A 15646-nucleotide genomic window follows, 5' to 3' on the forward strand; every position below is an offset into this window, starting at 1 on the left:
AACAGAAAAAGGGAGGTGGGGGGAGAGGAGGGCAACAGAAAGAAGCAGTCAATATTGCTCTTTATTTTCCCAGTTTCTTTGTTGTTTAGTGGTCTATAATACTGTTTTTTTTTAAATGGCTTTATGATGTTGTGCTTGTGGTTGCTATAAGGAGGGTGGAAAAGAAGCTTGACAGTTTAATATTAAAATCCATTTTTTGCAACATTTGTTTAGCTCAAATTTGAAACTGTGTGTTATATTTGCTGCAACAATATGCCACATTCCATATGCTGACGCATTCCTCGTCCAATGTAAACATCTCCACAAACTCACTCAATGTTAAGTCGTCAATTTAATGTAACTTCCCTCAGATGCATAGTTTTGTATTCAAAAAAAGCTTCTAAAGCTGTCGCTAATCTTCTAGACTTCTAGTTCACCAGTCACGTGAAACTCAGCTATCCTCAACGTATTCTCCTGCAAAACCGCTTTTTTTTCTTCATTTTTGGTATCACTTTTTGATACATTGCACGTAAAATTGAACCAATAATCCGTTATATGAACATTTAATGGGGATATAGATGTAACACACTCTTTACCGTTTTGTTGCAAACTACTTTTTGCGAATGCTCGGATCTGAGATCCATCATACAAAGGCTAACAATTTCAAGCTTTATAATGTTTATAGAATTTGCACCATTTGGTTTGGTTTTTTTCATATAATTCACACACAAACTCTCTCCTCACACACACGGTGCTTAATTAGTGATACATAAATACCTTCGTTTGTCAGCTGTTTTGCCCGGTGCATTCTCACACACTATATTGGTGCATAAAGTGCATTGTAAAATGGTTTATTATTTCATGTAAATTGTAAAATTCAATGTTTCATCAATGAAATTAAAGAGGAATTTACCTGTCAGCTATGGAATACGGCATATTTGCGCATAACAACATTATTAAACGGAAAGTAGGTTTTGTATTTTCTATTGCAAATGAAACTCCTCATCTCACAGCAACACACAAAACACACTCACTCATGTAGGGTTTTTCAAAGAAAATAATCAATTTCCCTGTGCGTGTGCCGTGAAATAATTGATGGCTATTAAATGATTCGTTTCGTGCATTTGAACCACACCTCAGTTGGCATACGTGTAGTGAAAGATGGCCGCCGATGGTGCCCGCATCGGTATGAGCCGCGAACCGAGCCCATTCTTTTCCCGTACCACCATATAGTCCCGGCCGTTGATCATCTGCCGGTTAGCACCGCCAGCACCACCGGCCCCATACAGGCCCCCGCTCCCATCATCAAACAGCTTACCCGTCCGCTCGCTGTCCCCGAGCACACCGAGCTGCTGCTGCTGCTGCTGATGGCGGCTAAACACTTCCGCGTACGGTGGCGGTGGCGAATCGCCCGTAGTGAACTGCTTCCCCAGATAGGAGATGCGCTCCGTGGCAAGCTTCTTGGACGTTGGCTGTTGGTCCTGCTGCTGCTGCTGCTGCTGTGCCAGCTGTTCGTTCAGTTTGCGCTGGTTCAGGTAGCGGAATCCGAGCTCGCTGGCAAACACAACGATCGACGTCACGAACCCGGTCACCATGACGAAGTACGTCATGACGAGATCGCGGTTCTTCAGCTGACGCTCCGTGCCACCCAAATTCTGGGGACAGATTTCGGCCTTCGGCAGGCGATCGTGCAGCTTGTACTTGACGATACCACCTTCCACCATTTTGAGCAACCTGCCGACAATGAGAGGATGCGCGTTAGAATGTGATTTATTAGCTGAAAGGTCTTCCCCACATACTCTGGATCGAAGATGCGATTCCACTCGGTGTTCGGAGGGTAGCCAAAGGCCCGGTTGCGCTTCAGGAACGGTGTCGTCGCCGTTGCGTACGGACAGTGGACGCGCTCGTTTTCGGGATTAATCTTACGCCGCACCAGATAGTCCGCATAGATCATGTGATCGATCGCGGGACGGTCCCGCACAAATACGTAGTTCTGTTTGGCCACCTTGTCCGCGAGCGTATCGCTGTCGTTTACGTTGGTGGTAAAGTCGACCAGCCGCTTGTCGATCAGCACGCTCAGTGCGTTCAGTGCTTCATCGCGCTAGAAAAGAGAGGAAAAAGGTCCATTAGGTATCAATCAAACAGTTACAGAGGGTAACACGCCCTAATGAGCCACCCAACAAGGGGTGGAAAAGGGAGCCATAATATGGGGTAGCGCTTAGTGTGCAAACATGTGAATGATTTGTTTTCACACCTGTCCGCACCGGGACCGGGTGTGTACTAGCACGATTATTTGATGTATGGTGCATGGTACCATTAATCAAACAGTGATTGCTGTGTGGACGGGGTGAAACAGGACTTGCTCAGTCAGGGCAGGATAACCAAAAATAATGAGATTTTGAATGCCACCGTGCATGTAATCTGATGTCGTTTGTGTGGTCAGCGTGATTTCCGTGACGGAAAGGGGGAAGTATTTCTACGTTCAATGCATAATTTAGTACACGAGCGTGCTCACCTCACAGTAACCCGAGCCTACAAACTGACCAATTATGTATGGCGACGACGATGACCAACAAAGCAAAGTGACCAAAAGAAAAAAAAACGATGTTTGAAGCTCCCAAAACGGGGAAGACGAGGTTATTATACTTGAAATATTGAACGCATTACTTACGTTTTTGATTGCGTACTCGATCGCACCGCCCCGGATTGTGACGAACTGTTTCTCCTTGCGGCGCACGTCCTCCGCATTGTTGATTGGGAGCGTGAACTTCGAAAGCGTAAGGAAGGCGGTCAAGTTGGCGGTGTAGAAGGAGGTCAGGATCGTGATGAATATCCACCAGCTGGCGAACAGTATACGGGTGGAGTCTTTTGGGAGGAATTAGGAGAGTGGAGAGAGAGAGAGAGAGACACGGAAGAGAAGCTTAAAACTTACAATAATTTGATATCAACAATCTTTGAATTTTCCTGATGTACAGTGAACCCTCTCTTATTTGAGAGGCGATGGGACTGTCGAATAAGAGGGGTTTTCAAATTACAGAGGTTGAAAGTGAATGAAAGGTCCGAACAAACAAGAAGAAGACAGAACATTTAGTATCCAGCCTTAACTGTTCCTATAGGAAACTGCGAACAGATTCGCCAATTTGAGCATACATCATGCAATAACCATGGCAACACCATACACAAATAAGAGGGATACAGATTTGAGAGGTTTTCCAAATAAGAGGGACAAAAATGTACTGAAAATGAAGGGACTTTTAAAAATGTTCAAATAAGAGGGCTTTGTCAAATTGGAGAGGTGTCAAATAAGAGAGGTTTCACTGTATTAAGTTCATATAATGGCATAGTATTGATAACTACTACAGAACCAGCATAGGTTCTAACACAATAACAGGAATAGGATCGAGCTATAGTAGTCAAATTCCTTCATTAGGATAAATCTGTGATCAGTTCTGGGAGAATGATGTCAAGCGTGAACCAGGATAAGTCAGGAACCAGTTCCAGGATCAAAAGGTTCACGATCTGCTAACAAGATATTCCAAAAGTTCCTGGAATAGAACTGAAGTCCTGGGGATGATGTAATTGCCAGTACCAGGACAGGTTCAATATCTATTGCAAATCCGGAAATATTGCGGTAATAGTGCAAGTGTAATAGTGAACCGGAATAAGTCAGGATTCAGCTCAACCATGAAGTAGTTCAGGATCTAATGCCAACTCCTGTAAGGAATAGTTTCAGATTGAGAATCAATTTCTGAACCGGAATGAATTCGAGAACGTTTCCATAACCAGCATTGGTTTAACATCAGTTAAAAATCTTGAAGTGATGGGATTAATCTTGGAATAATCGTTGGGCCTTTGGCTCTAGAAGATCACAGATGATATTCAAACATTCAACAATCCTTGCAAACTCGATCTTCTACGGAAACGTTCTCATTTTCAGAAATGTCACAGCCACCTAGATGAAAGTGTCATGTTTTCTACTGCTCGGCAGACTTGATCAAACGATCCTTAGCGCAAAACCATCCTCTATTTCTTCAAAGGTAATGATCACTCTATGTAAAGATCATGATCGCAATTTTACGTCCTATTTAATATTGAAAGCAACATGCGTTTACATTCCTTGACATTGTGAGCTATTGCTTGCATCGTCCATCATAATGCTGTAATTCCCATTCGTCCGTCGAATCAGAACGTTCGTAAATGATAAAATAATCATGCACAAATTATTGTTTTCGTTCTGCAACTGTTCATTGCCGTTTGCTTGCCAGCCTGCCCGACCGATGGACGTGTAACCGATTCCTTGGTCATGGTTGGGGGACCCATAATCGTCTTTACAACCCACCGTAACCCATGTTTACAGTCTGTAATATTGATGGTGTAGGTACGTGATATTGAGACCCCAATGCCAATTGCAACGCGGCACAAACAACAATAATCGATGCAATCATATCGAACGGAACGGAATGGTGCATTCCATCGATTGCACTGTTGATTCAGGTGGCGCGCACACACCCACCCAATGACCTTTCCTTTTGGTACCTAGTACTTTTTAATGCTGTATGTCCGTGTCAACAGGGTCGCCCTGTTGCACGCTTACCTCCCGTTGGTGACAAGGTGCTGCCCTGCTTCATCAGTGCACCGTACACGAACCACACGCAGTGCGGCAGGGTGTAGATGATCTGCTCCTTATCCCTCGTGAGCCGGTGGCGCAGTATCAGCAGCCCGTAGATGATCGGGCCGACCGCCAGGAGGGACACCAGGATCAGTATCCACACGTCCCGATTGAAGGGTGCGAGCAGACCGGACCCGCTGGCCGATTCCATCGGGCGCACCATGATCATGATCCATTCGCCCTCGTCCAGCCCGGTCGAGTAGCGGATGTGCTGCCGAGCGTCGGCCAGGATGGGCAGAAAGGAGACGGCCATATCGGCGGTACCGTTGGTGAGCAGCTGCAGCACACTGCCGGCCATATCGTTGGTCGAGCCGACAATGTTCTGCTCCGGCATTACCAGCTCGTAGGTGAAGTTGAACTTTTCCATCAGAAACTCGAGCAGCTCGAAGGCAACGCCCGCCCCGATGTACGTACCGTTGATCTTGACGGTGTAGCTAAGGGGCCAGTCCTGGGTACACGGGGGGGGGGAGGGAGAGACAGAGAGAGATAGAGAGAAAGAGAGAGAGAAAACGTAATTTTAGGATGTTTTAATAGGCTTTTAACATAGACTTCAGGGTCTTTTGAGTAATCCAAGAGCTAAAGCTAAGAGGATGAATTGTACGAACAGTTGTATATGATCTGTTATAGGTGAATTGCACCAAAAACCCAATGGAAGAGGATCATTTTCAGCTAGTCTATGCCCAGTGCATTACCTTTAACTTATAGTCAAGTATCTTGTGGCCAAAAACCTTATGTTGAATGTCTAAAAATCGCCATTTTAATCATTCTCAGCCCACTCAGACGATATTCATTTGATATCTACATCACCGACAGTATCAGTCTTCAATGCGGAACTAGTTTGTTCGATTTAATGTCCTAAGATCAGACCCTGTGGCTGTGCCAGATTATTCTCAATTTTTCTGATTAGAAAACTTGACCTAACGTAATCGATACCTTGCCATTTTCTTGAAGATTGTTGTAAAAGAGAACGACAAAATGTCCCTTTTTTAGGCGTAACGACCTACACACTGACATGACGGCCTGTAACGGCTTCCGAGACTTATTAGTTGTGAAGAGATTCGTTGACGGTCTTGGGTTGTAGCCGTCGTATCTAGCAAACAGAATACCTAGACATCCTGTTTCTCCTTACTATAAATTAAAATCCAAAAATTTTCTGTGCGCAAACTGCTTCAAGCTATTCTCAGGCAACTCATCAGGCGTTATTGTTCAGGCAGGAGGTATAAGATTATGTTCAATATGTATGTCCTTAAAGCTTAGCTATAACTATTCTCTGAAGTGTACAACCCCTTTTAATTCCTAACAATCACTAAACAACCTTATCACAGCTTTCTTGGACAACCATGTTCTATGCCCATTCTACCCATTCTTCTCGAAAGACAACAGCTGTTATTGGTTTCCATTTTGCTCGGAACTCAAACACCTTTTCACACACACACACACACACACTCACCTGCAGTGTGGTGACACGCAACGTTGTGCCAGCCAACCGGCGTCGCAGTTCCTGTATTTCACGCTCCTTCACCTCCGCACTCGCATTCATCTCCAGCTGGTAGTACTCCGTCGTCTCATTACCATCCCACTCGACCGGTGCAATACCCTGAGCATCCACCACGCCGGGTTGAGCGGTGGCCACTACTATCACCATCGCCAGGGCCACAGCAACCGTCGCCGTCATTCCGTAACGCCGTCGGTGCGGATCGCCACGATCCTTTGGCCATCGCTCGGCACGACACAGCGCACGGCAACTTCTTGCGCACGGCTTAACAAAACGCACCATCATCATCATCATCACAGGGAATCGTACCATCCGGGCGAAGGATACACATTTTCGCAACGTGTGCCGGTCCGTGTTTAGTTCACTCGCGTACGGGAAGGATTACGATTACGTGCTCGAAGAACAGAGAGACTAAACGGCGCCAAACCACCACGCAAGGATACAAACGCAACACAGTGAAATGAAGTAGGTAGCGAAAGTTAAGGCGAAGAAGCAGTGGGAAAAACAGTGCAACGAATAGCGAAAAGGGATCGAAGCGGGGAAAATGCAGGGCTACGATGCGAGATCTTCAAACAAAGTAGAAAAGCTCAAAACGATGCTGCGCAACAAAAACAGCCAATTTAAATCAATCACAAACGCAAAAGCACAACGTGGCACAGAACTAAAAGGGAAGAAGAATTCCTCGCCCGAGCACGCTTAACGCTCGGCAAGTCCCACTAGTGGCTTTCGGGTCGGGGACAGCCTCAATATGTGTGTGTGTGTGTTGAGCCCCCGTTTGCAGGGCGTTGGCGTGTGTGTTCGCTTCCGTCGAAAGTCACCGATTGACTGGCCCAGACACGGGCCTGTCGTCGTACTCGTATCGCATGCCGGATCGAGTTGACTTCAAATACAAAAAAACCCATATGACCACACAGCACGAAACTCACTCATGGCGTACGGGAGGGTGTGTGTGTCATGTGTCCGTGAGCTTTGTTGTTGTTGTTTCCTGTGCTGTGTTGCACGGCAGGAAGGGACCGTGATTGGGAAGAATAATTTCATAATAATTTTATTTATTGAACCATTTCGATCGCACCTGTGTGCACTGGCACAGTCGGGCAGAAGGGCGCAGTCGTTGGTACACACAACCGCAATGTCCTGATTTGTTTCGTACAAATGGAGGGGGGCTGATATGGGAAGTCGATTGTGGACGAGAGAGATCGTACCACAATGATATACGCGCAATGGCGATATCGATTCGAGCGCGTGGGTTTACCGAGGGGTTTCAATACTTTTACTTCATGATAATTTATTAAAACCAGAGTTCTGTAGAAATCTCATTTCCATCAAAATTTAATCTTTGCTGCAAACTGTTCAAGGCAATTTCCCATGATTGGTTCTAGAACCTGCAAGGTCGCAATCAATGTGGCCTGTGGAGAGGGAAGGGGACACTACAAAAAGGGACAAGATCTTATCACTCCAGAAGCTCGCTCAACGCAATTTGAATGCATTCTTACGATAGCAACTACGAAACAAAAACAAAAAGGAAATGCATTTAGATTTGTTTTGGATTATGTATAATTTGTTGCCATATAAATGGCATCACAGCTATTGATACGCGACGGTGGCACCAGCGGGGTCAAAACGGGGGTCCCAGTTTGACTGTGTTACTGTGTCATAAGGTGAGCTTTTTTGTTGCCCGTTTTGTTTTTTTTTGCTGCTTTCTACCTGACTGCCATTAGGTGATCACAGCCGTGGTGGTCACGTGTCACGTGGATCAACCAACCATTAGCGGCATGCAATCCGGGCAGCGATATGATGCGACTACCGATGGGTCGGGGCGGTTTTAGAGGGTGAAGCCGTAAGGAGCGGATAATTGAACCAGGCTGGATGCATCGATATGTTGTGCAGAGTGCAACTTTGAAAAGCATTGGAAGATACCCCACCCAAGGGCGGTGGAGCCAGGTCCACAATTGGTTATGCATAATAATTATTGCACAATTTGTACATCATGTAAATGAGTTTTGTTTTGTAGCGTTTATTAGATAATAAACGGCTAAAAGGGAAACACAAAGAGATCAAGCGATAGGAGAGCACTCTTTTTGATGTAATGAGAAATAAAAGAAAAAAATACAATTAATATATTTTCTGGAGCACGTTTTTTCCTCCTTACCAGCGACTCCCTAAAATTGCATTACAGTGGTTGCAAAAATAAAAGCAATCGAATGCAATGCACAACGGCATCGTCGCAAATCGCCCTCCCATCCCACCTTTAGTTCAAGGACGAAACGTGCTCAATATTACGCGTTGTTTGAGTTATTACGAACCCTCGCGCAGCCAGCGCACAAACGAGGAAAGGACATTGGAACGGCCTACTCAGTACAAATCAATTTTTTGCCTCCTTGTTTTGTTTTCCAAAACACTCACACCACCTAACCACCACCACCACCAAATGCAAAAAAACCCTCCCCGGACCAACCAACCATTTCCCATGGTACCCATGGTAACCGGGGACGGTTGTTTAGTTCGCGCTTAGGTCCTTCCCATTTTCGTGTGGAATATTCCAGGCGCACAGTTGTGTGGTGCGTTCTTTGTTTCGGACCTTTAAGCAGTGTGCAGTGGTTTGTGTGGTTGGCCGGAATGCCGGAAGAACAGATCCCACTGGATGAGTACCAGCGCCCTGGGTCCTCCTCCTCGTCAGCGCCCAGATCCCGGCAACCGTCGGTCGGGGAGCTTCAGGAAAGTGGACCACACGAGCACGGCGGGGGACACTTTGTGGCGATACGGAACATGCTGAACGCGACGCGTTACCGCCCAGTGGCCCGTATTGCGCCGCTGGAACCATCGTTCGTGCCCGCGCCCCAACGCTACTTCCCGATAGTTATACCCGCCGAACCGACGATTGAGGAGCTGCTGGTAGGTGGTGCTGGGGGAAACCCAGTGCCAGTGCCTTCTTTGATGGGAGATACGCTTTTTTACAGCGCCAGGCCGCTGGCACCCAGGAGCTGGCGACGGTGAGCGAGATCAAGCTGAAGGTCATCTCGCACATGACCAGCCTGCAGCGGATACCGTGCTTCATACCGCAGCTACGGTCCCTCATCCTGGAGGGCAGCATCGTGATGACCTTGCGCGATCTCGGCTGTGATATGACGTTTCTGCGCTACCTGAACGTGTCCCGGTGCAGCCTGAAGCATCTGGACGGGACCACGGGGCTAGAATCGCTCGAGGAGCTGGTGGCCGACTACAATCTGATCCAAGAGGTGGGACCGTGCACGAATCTGATCAACATTAAGAAAATTAGCCTCAAAGGGTAAGCAGCGGTAGTCGTTGGTAACACTTTTCAGGACCTTTTTTCAGAGACTAGGAACTTCTTTTTCCACAGCAATCGTATCACCGACGTGGGCAGTGTCACCTTTCTAGCGCTCTGCGAAAAGCTGGAAGTGTTGGATCTGAGGGAAAACTTTGTCGCAGATGATCCCTCCTTCTGGCACGTGCTGCGTACCAACATTCCCCAGCTGCGGTGTCTGAACGATACGCAGTGTCGGGAGCTGGCGAACGATGATACGGACCTATCCAGCTCCGACTATCGATCGTCCAGCTCGGGAAGCAGTGAGGATGTGCAGCGGGGTCGCTGGGAAGGGCCTGTGGCAGCGAGTGCAAGGGAAGATGTACCACACCCTCCAGGGGCTAGTGTACTGCGACGTCCCATAACGTCCGCTTCCGTGGAGCGACGTGTTACGGTGGAGCTACTGGATCAGCAACGTCCTTCAACGGCTGGTAGGCACTTCTTCCCCAAGCGGGTTTCATACAAAAAGTCGAGTCAAAATTTAACTCCCCCTCTCTCCAGATCCAGTGAAGATCAAAGCCCAGCTCACCTCGGGCGAACCGGTAGTGGGCAGTGTCATCACAAAGGCCCGGCGTCGCCGCCGTCAGCGTACCGCATGGGGCGAATCCACCTCCTGCTCCAGCGTGAGCAGCTCCGAATCATCATCGTCGTTTGCGAAAGATTTCCCCGACCGATTGCCCCAGAAGGTGGTCGATCTGGAGCTCGGCGTAATCGGTCAGGGTGAGACGTCGCGTGGCCAACAGCAGCAGCAGCAGCAGCAGCATCGGACGGCCGTGTCCGCCACCGAACCGGACGATGACAACGACCCGCAGAGCTTGTTGCGTGCCGCACGCCTATGGCGCCAGCGATCGTTGCAAACGCGCGAAACGATACGCGAACAAGAGCAAATGCTAATTTTGCGGCAGCTGCACGATGAGGACTAGAGCGGAACCGCCTCGCAATGCCATGTGTGGAGGGGTTTGAATTTGATTGTAGAAAGTTTCATTACGTGCGGTTAAGCGGTAGAGGTAGCAGTAGATGCAATGTTTGTTTGTTTTTCGTTCTTTGGTTGAAATAAAGCACCCCCGGTTTAGTACGCGAGTTGTGTTGTGAAGGTTGGAAGTTGAGTTGATCAGATGTATTCTCTCATAAGTCTGAATATTCTTTCTTGGGGCCTAATCTAAGAGCAAATGGGAATTCTTACCTTATCGAAGACATATCGATGCGCCTGTCCATCACAATTCTCGACACATTTTTCATGATGCGCTTCTGCTGGCTTCCTGTGAGCATTTTCATGACAATTCCCACAAACTTCCTTCACAATCACCTGCTTCTCTGGACCGTCACCGAGTGGACGCTTAGGTCGTGTCACATTCATCCCAAGAAACTCCCCAATCAACTTGTTCACCGTTTTAGGATCATCTTGATGCATGAAGCGACCCACCCGTGCCACAAACCGTGTCTCCAACGGCTCGTAAGCATCCGTGAGAAGACTCATGTACTCTTCGGGCGTTTGTCCGAAGCAATCCTCCTCCCGGAACAGGAACAATCCCGGTGTGTTGGCCGGTTTGCGTACCCGGTACTCGTACTCCTCCAGGAAGAAGTCGGCGAAATTCTCCCGAAATGCAGCCAACGCGTGTCCCAGTGCCGCCGGTTGTGCGAACGTGTACTTGTACGCTTCCAGATCTTGAGGTTTTGCGCCCGGACCGAGCAGGTCGTTAAACATGGCGTAGTCATCGGTGCGTGCGAGAAGTGTAGGGAGCTCTCCGGCGTAGAGCAGGAAGGCAGACCTCAGCAGTGTTGCTATAGGAATGGCTCCACGCTGGTACAGCTGCTGCAGGATCGCTTCCGAGGGCACGCCGAGCAGTACGTAGCGTGATACCCTATCCGGGTATTGATTGACGATGTGCCAGCCAAGGATGGAGCCGGCTCCATTCCCCACCAGTACGCATTCCGACTTGCCAAGGGCGGTGATGAGCGAGCAGACGAGCCGGGCCAGATTGCTGAGCTTGTAGGTGACGCTGTGTGCCGGTGGTTCCGAGCGTCCCATGCCAGGCAGGTCGAGCGCCACCGTCCAGTAGTCTTTCGAAAACTCGTGCATTTGGTAGCGCCAGCTGTACCAGAAATCGGGCAAACCGTGCAGAAACAGCATCAACGGTTTGCTGCTCGACCCTTGCTCCACGTAGTGTAGCTTAATGTTCTGTTGGAGGCAAACGGAATGGTACACTGATTACAGCGGAAGCCAATCATCGTTGAGAAAACTGCTTACCTGCACAGTAATGTACCGATGAGTGCCCCATTTGCTGTGGTTCAGCGTGTCGGGTGGATGTGGTCTCGCATTGGGAACCCAGTACGACGCCTGCAGCCATCGGATTAGTCGCAGAAAGAACGCCGCACAAACGAGCACCGCGCGCCGCACACAACCGAACGCTAATTGATCCATTACCGATAAAGAGTAGTGCACGGTTTGGCGTTTCGTTTATATTGGGAGGCTGTGGTTCTGTGGTTGGGGGAGAGCGCCAATTGGGTGGGAAAATTAATGCATCCAAATGTACTGATCGGTTGTCGCACGCAAACTGCACTTGGAAGGGTTTGTACCGTGGTGCATCTAATTGATTATGCGATTATGCCACCACCGGCCCATGGTTGTGCTGGGAAAGGTTATTTACCAGCAATAAATACAGTTTGTTCCACAATTTGTTCTCCGTGTTTGCACTCTGTGTGTGTGTGTGGTGCGAGGAAAGTGTGAAGATGATGGCGATATATAAGCCAACATCTCGGGGAGAGGGTAATCTCTGCGAAGCGTGATGGCGAAAGTGCTGCTGCTAATCGGTACGCTGGCTTGCGTTGCTTCGATGCAGCGGTGCAGTGCGACGGATCACCTGCCGCCCGATCAACGCCAGCTAGAGGAGCTGTTTCCACTAACGATCATACACATGAACGATCTTCACGCGAGGTAATTGGATGGCGGAGAAGCGCTGGAGCTGTAATAACGGTGATTTTGGTTTGGCAGATTTGCAGAAACCTCGGAACGATCGTCCAAGTGCAAGGCGGCGGAGGAAGGCGACACCTGCATTGCGGGCATTGCGCGCGTATTTCACACGGTGCAGGAGCTGAGAAAGCGCCACCGCAATGCACTGTTCTTCAACGTGGGCGACAACTTCCAGGGTACGATCTGGTACAACTATCACCGGTGGCGGGTGGTGGCACGATTCATCAAGCTGCTGCATCCAGATGCGATGGTAGGCGGGTTGTTGTAAAGACTCACACAGCATTGATTGCAACTTTTGGGAGCTTTCTTCCAACAGACACTTGGCAATCATGAGTTCGATGATGGACTGAAGGGTTTGAGGCCGTACCTGAGCGCACTGGCAAAGAAAGACATTCAAACGGTAGCGACGAACCTGATCCGCTCTACGGATCCATTCCCAGCCTTGCCACGATCCGTTACTATCGAGCGAAAGGGACGATCGATTGGCATTATAGGTGTGATTGCGGACAAAACGCATGTAAGTGTCCTTCAGTGATGACTTCTAATCTCAGAATCGTTCAGAACTATGCACCAGAGTTATCCATCTTCATCTCATTGGTAGGAACTTTCCAACACCGAAAGCATCACGTTCTCCGACTCGGTGGCAGCGGTACGCGAAGAAGCAGCCGCCCTGAAGAAGCGGGACGTGAACATCATCCTCGTACTGTCGCACTGTGGCCTGGAGGTGGACAAGCGTATCGCGCTGGAAGCGGGTGACGATGTGGACGTAATCATTGGTGGCCATTCGCATTCGTTTCTGTTTCCGAACGCGTCCAGCAAACCGCACAACCAGCAAGACACCATCCTGGGCGACTATCCTGTGGTTGTGAGCAATGCGAATGGGCGAAAGGTATTGATGGGATAACTGTGGGATTCAGCAGGTCTTATGCATATTCTAATTATCCGTTTTCAAAAAAAGATTCTAATTGTGCAAGCGTATGCCTACGGTAAGTATGTAGGCCGGTTGACGACGTACTTCGATGCGCAAGGCGAAGTGCAACACTGGGAAGGGTTCCCCGTCTATCTGTCCAACAGTGTGCCGCAAAGTCCGGTGGCACTGCGCATTCTTGCACCGTACCGCAGACAGGTGGAAGCTTACGGTGCAACCAAGATTGCCCAAACTACGGTCGATCTGGTGCAGGCAACCTGTCGGCTGGGCGAGTGTAGTCTGGGATGTTTGGTGGCGGATGCCATTGCCGATTACTACACCAACCATACCTTCCATCCCGTAGCGATCATCAATGCGGGAAACTTCCGATCTCCAATACCGAAAGGCGGTGCGTAAGGGGGTAAGGTAAGACTTCTATTTGTTTTTACTCACTCTTTCGCGCATATTTTTCCATCACCATCAACAGACATCACGAATGAAGAAGCGATCGGTGCGAGCCCGTTCTCGAACACGGTCGATCTGCTGACGCTGCGCGGTGACGCACTGTGGCAGCTCGTCGAGCACTCGCTCGTGTGGGACAGCGTGAAGCGGCTGAACGTGGCCCAGGTGGCGGGAATGCGCGTGGTGGCCGATCTCGATCGTGCGCCGTACGGTCGGGTACTGTCGATCGATGTGCGCAACCTGAACGATGGTGTAAGCTACGAACCGTTGAATCGCACCGCAAGCTATCGGGTGGTGACGATGTCGTTCATTGCCACCGGTAAGGATGGATTCCGGTGGGCGTTGGAGCGATCGGAGCGGCAGATCGGTCCGCTCGATTCTGATACGTTCATCCAGTATCTGAAGAAGCTGAAGGTGGTGAACGAAAGCAATCTCGTCGGGGGGAGAATGATACTGAACGGTACGGTCAAATCGTAGCAGTAAAGGTGTAAGGAAAATTACCCTTCAAAAAGCATTTGGATTTTAGTGAAAAAATCATTTATAAAATGTAGAAAAAAAAATCACATAAAAAGCAGACTAAGGGAGTATTTCTTCCAGCTAAAAAGCTGTACCAAGCGTCGCGATTACATCATGCACGTGAACAGACACACAGCTGTATAAATAGCAAATAAATATGCCGCATTGTTTGAGTGGAGCATTTCAATAGAAGCTGGCCGTTTTGCTGCTAGCTCGGTATTGCCGATTAAATCAACATTTGTTCAGTAAATTGCTGATCGCGCTGTGGGAAAGCCGATTGAGAATTGAACAACATCTTTGACTAGTTTCTCTTTATGTTACTTTTTTTAACGGGATGAAAGGTACACCGATGAATCGCTTTTATTAGCTTTTTCATGCAATGTGGACAGTTTGTTAGATGTCAAATGATATTTAATATTCAAATTTACGTTAAATTACGGGAAATTTTTCATCTATTTCATTGCTTTCCAGAACAAAAGATTAAAAATTATTAATTAAAATCTTAAACATTAATAAAAGCGGTCAATTATCAGTTTTTCCTGTCGAAATGCTCTAGTTAACCATAAGCGTAAGAGTTTCTACTTTTTTTGTCTTATCATAAGTAATGAATTACCTTATTTGTTCGTTTTAGATCATATTTTTCCCCTTTTGTTTACGATATAACAGCCACTTGAGCTCTATTTCCTAGCAAGTAAGACTGTTCCATCGATTCATGTTAATGCTCCAAACCGTTTTCTTCACCCAGTCCGTACTTTTAACCGCACAATCACCCTCCAACCGTAGCCACTAGCCACTGCTAATTCACTTTTTCACTCTTCTGCCACTTATGGCGGGAAATCGTAAACGCAGTTAGCTGCATCAGCTGCATACAATCATCATCGATCGATCGGCAGCCGGGAGGATTTGGCCGGCCGTTAGCAATACCGTTCGAGCATCGCTGACGTGAGGTCACGATATGACAATCATGCTCATCTTCCCATTGCCAGCATGATGCTGGCTGGCTACTGCCAACCGCGAGCACTGTAATTACAATGGTGGTGAAGCATCGCCAGAGAGAGAGAGAGAGAGAGAGAGAGAGAGAGAGAGAGAGAGAGAGAGAGAGAGAGAGAGAGAGAGAGAGAGAGAGAGAGAGAGAGAGAGAGATAGGGCGGTTTATATCCCACCCAAGGGACGGACGTAATTTAGTTTGCGCGAGTAGCGATATGAGTGACGAGGTGAATTTGCCTTCTCTTAACCGCCGTTGGGCTTCACCCATACAAAAATAACTTCAATTGTATCGCTGTACTGTCGCTACAGTAACTGGTGCGAAAATAGCATAGGTTATA

The 15646-nt window shown here is 48.2% G+C and overlaps 4 protein-coding genes across 5 annotated transcripts; 2 read left to right on the forward strand and 2 right to left on the reverse strand.

Annotated features, from left to right (window-relative positions):
- On the reverse strand, positions 1–7001 carry LOC121599402 (glutamate receptor ionotropic, delta-2). The gene is made up of 5 exons (XM_041927183.1): positions 6099–7001; positions 4574–5096; positions 2651–2844; positions 1779–2080; positions 1–1713 (listed from the first exon to the last, which is right to left on the reverse strand). The coding sequence occupies exons 1-5, from the start codon at positions 6453–6455 to the stop codon at positions 1116–1118; spliced, it is 1974 nt and encodes a 657-aa protein (XP_041783117.1). The 5' UTR covers positions 6456–7001; the 3' UTR covers positions 1–1115.
- LOC121599406 (epoxide hydrolase 4-like) lies at positions 6488–13970 on the reverse strand. Of its 2 annotated transcripts, XM_041927189.1 has the most exons (4): positions 13797–13970; positions 11714–11944; positions 10649–11644; positions 6488–6554 (listed from the first exon to the last, which is right to left on the reverse strand). In XM_041927189.1, the coding sequence occupies exons 2-4, from the start codon at positions 11885–11887 to the stop codon at positions 6531–6533; spliced, it is 1194 nt and encodes a 397-aa protein (XP_041783123.1). In that variant the 5' UTR covers positions 11888–11944; positions 13797–13970; the 3' UTR covers positions 6488–6530. The 2 variants fall into 2 exon arrangements, with proteins under 2 accessions (XP_041783123.1, XP_041783122.1); XM_041927188.1 differs by lacking the exon at positions 13797–13970 and having other exon boundaries at positions 11714–12291.
- On the forward strand, positions 8655–10552 carry LOC121599405. Its single transcript, XM_041927187.1, has 4 exons — positions 8655–9035; positions 9101–9429; positions 9502–9896; positions 9967–10552. Exons 1-4 carry the CDS (start codon positions 8760–8762, stop codon positions 10386–10388), a joined length of 1422 nt encoding a protein of 473 aa, XP_041783121.1. The 5' UTR covers positions 8655–8759; the 3' UTR covers positions 10389–10552.
- Positions 12214–14617, forward strand: LOC121599404 (apyrase-like). The gene is made up of 6 exons (XM_041927186.1): positions 12214–12400; positions 12458–12686; positions 12753–12953; positions 13038–13325; positions 13395–13752; positions 13831–14617. The coding sequence occupies exons 1-6, from the start codon at positions 12252–12254 to the stop codon at positions 14280–14282; spliced, it is 1677 nt and encodes a 558-aa protein (XP_041783120.1). The 5' UTR covers positions 12214–12251; the 3' UTR covers positions 14283–14617.
- Positions 14618–15646: the final 1029 nt, after the last annotated feature.

This window comes from Anopheles merus, chromosome 3L (genome assembly GCF_017562075.2).
Source record: "Anopheles merus strain MAF chromosome 3L, AmerM5.1, whole genome shotgun sequence".
NCBI classification, from domain to species: domain Eukaryota; kingdom Metazoa; phylum Arthropoda; class Insecta; order Diptera; family Culicidae; genus Anopheles; species Anopheles merus.

Bases quoted from the DNA above. Each gene is read 5' to 3' on its own strand.
- LOC121599402 (XM_041927183.1), bottom strand. From the start codon at position 6,455: ATGGTACGATTCCCTGTGATGATGATGATGATGGTGCGTTTTGTTAAG. The intron at 5,097-6,098 runs GTGAGTGTGTGT...CCGTGTACCCAG, and splicing joins TGCGTGTCACCACACTGCAG to GACTGGCCCCTTAGCTACAC. The intron at 2,845-4,573 runs GTAAGCGTGCAA...TCCTCCCAAAAG, and splicing joins CACCTTGTCACCAACGGGAG to ACTCCACCCGTATACTGTTC.
- LOC121599405 (XM_041927187.1), top strand. From the start codon at position 8,760: ATGCCGGAAGAACAGATCCCACTGGATGAGTACCAGCGCCCTGGGTCC. The intron at 9,036-9,100 runs GTAGGTGGTGCT...GCTTTTTTACAG, and splicing joins CGACGATTGAGGAGCTGCTG to CGCCAGGCCGCTGGCACCCA. The intron at 9,897-9,966 runs GTAGGCACTTCT...CCCTCTCTCCAG, and splicing joins GCAACGTCCTTCAACGGCTG to ATCCAGTGAAGATCAAAGCC.
- LOC121599406 (XM_041927189.1), bottom strand. From the start codon at position 11,887: ATGGATCAATTAGCGTTCGGTTGTGTGCGGCGCGCGGTGCTCGTTTGT. The intron at 11,645-11,713 runs GTAAGCAGTTTT...TGCCTCCAACAG, and splicing joins ATCGGTACATTACTGTGCAG to AACATTAAGCTACACTACGT. The intron at 6,555-10,648 runs GTAAGAATTCCC...GGCGCCGTTTAG, and splicing joins ATCGATATGTCTTCGATAAG to TCTCTCTGTTCTTCGAGCAC.
- LOC121599404 (XM_041927186.1), top strand. From the start codon at position 12,252: ATGGCGAAAGTGCTGCTGCTAATCGGTACGCTGGCTTGCGTTGCTTCG. The intron at 12,954-13,037 runs GTAAGTGTCCTT...TCTCATTGGTAG, and splicing joins TGATTGCGGACAAAACGCAT to GAACTTTCCAACACCGAAAG. The intron at 13,326-13,394 runs GTATTGATGGGA...TTTCAAAAAAAG, and splicing joins GCAATGCGAATGGGCGAAAG to ATTCTAATTGTGCAAGCGTA.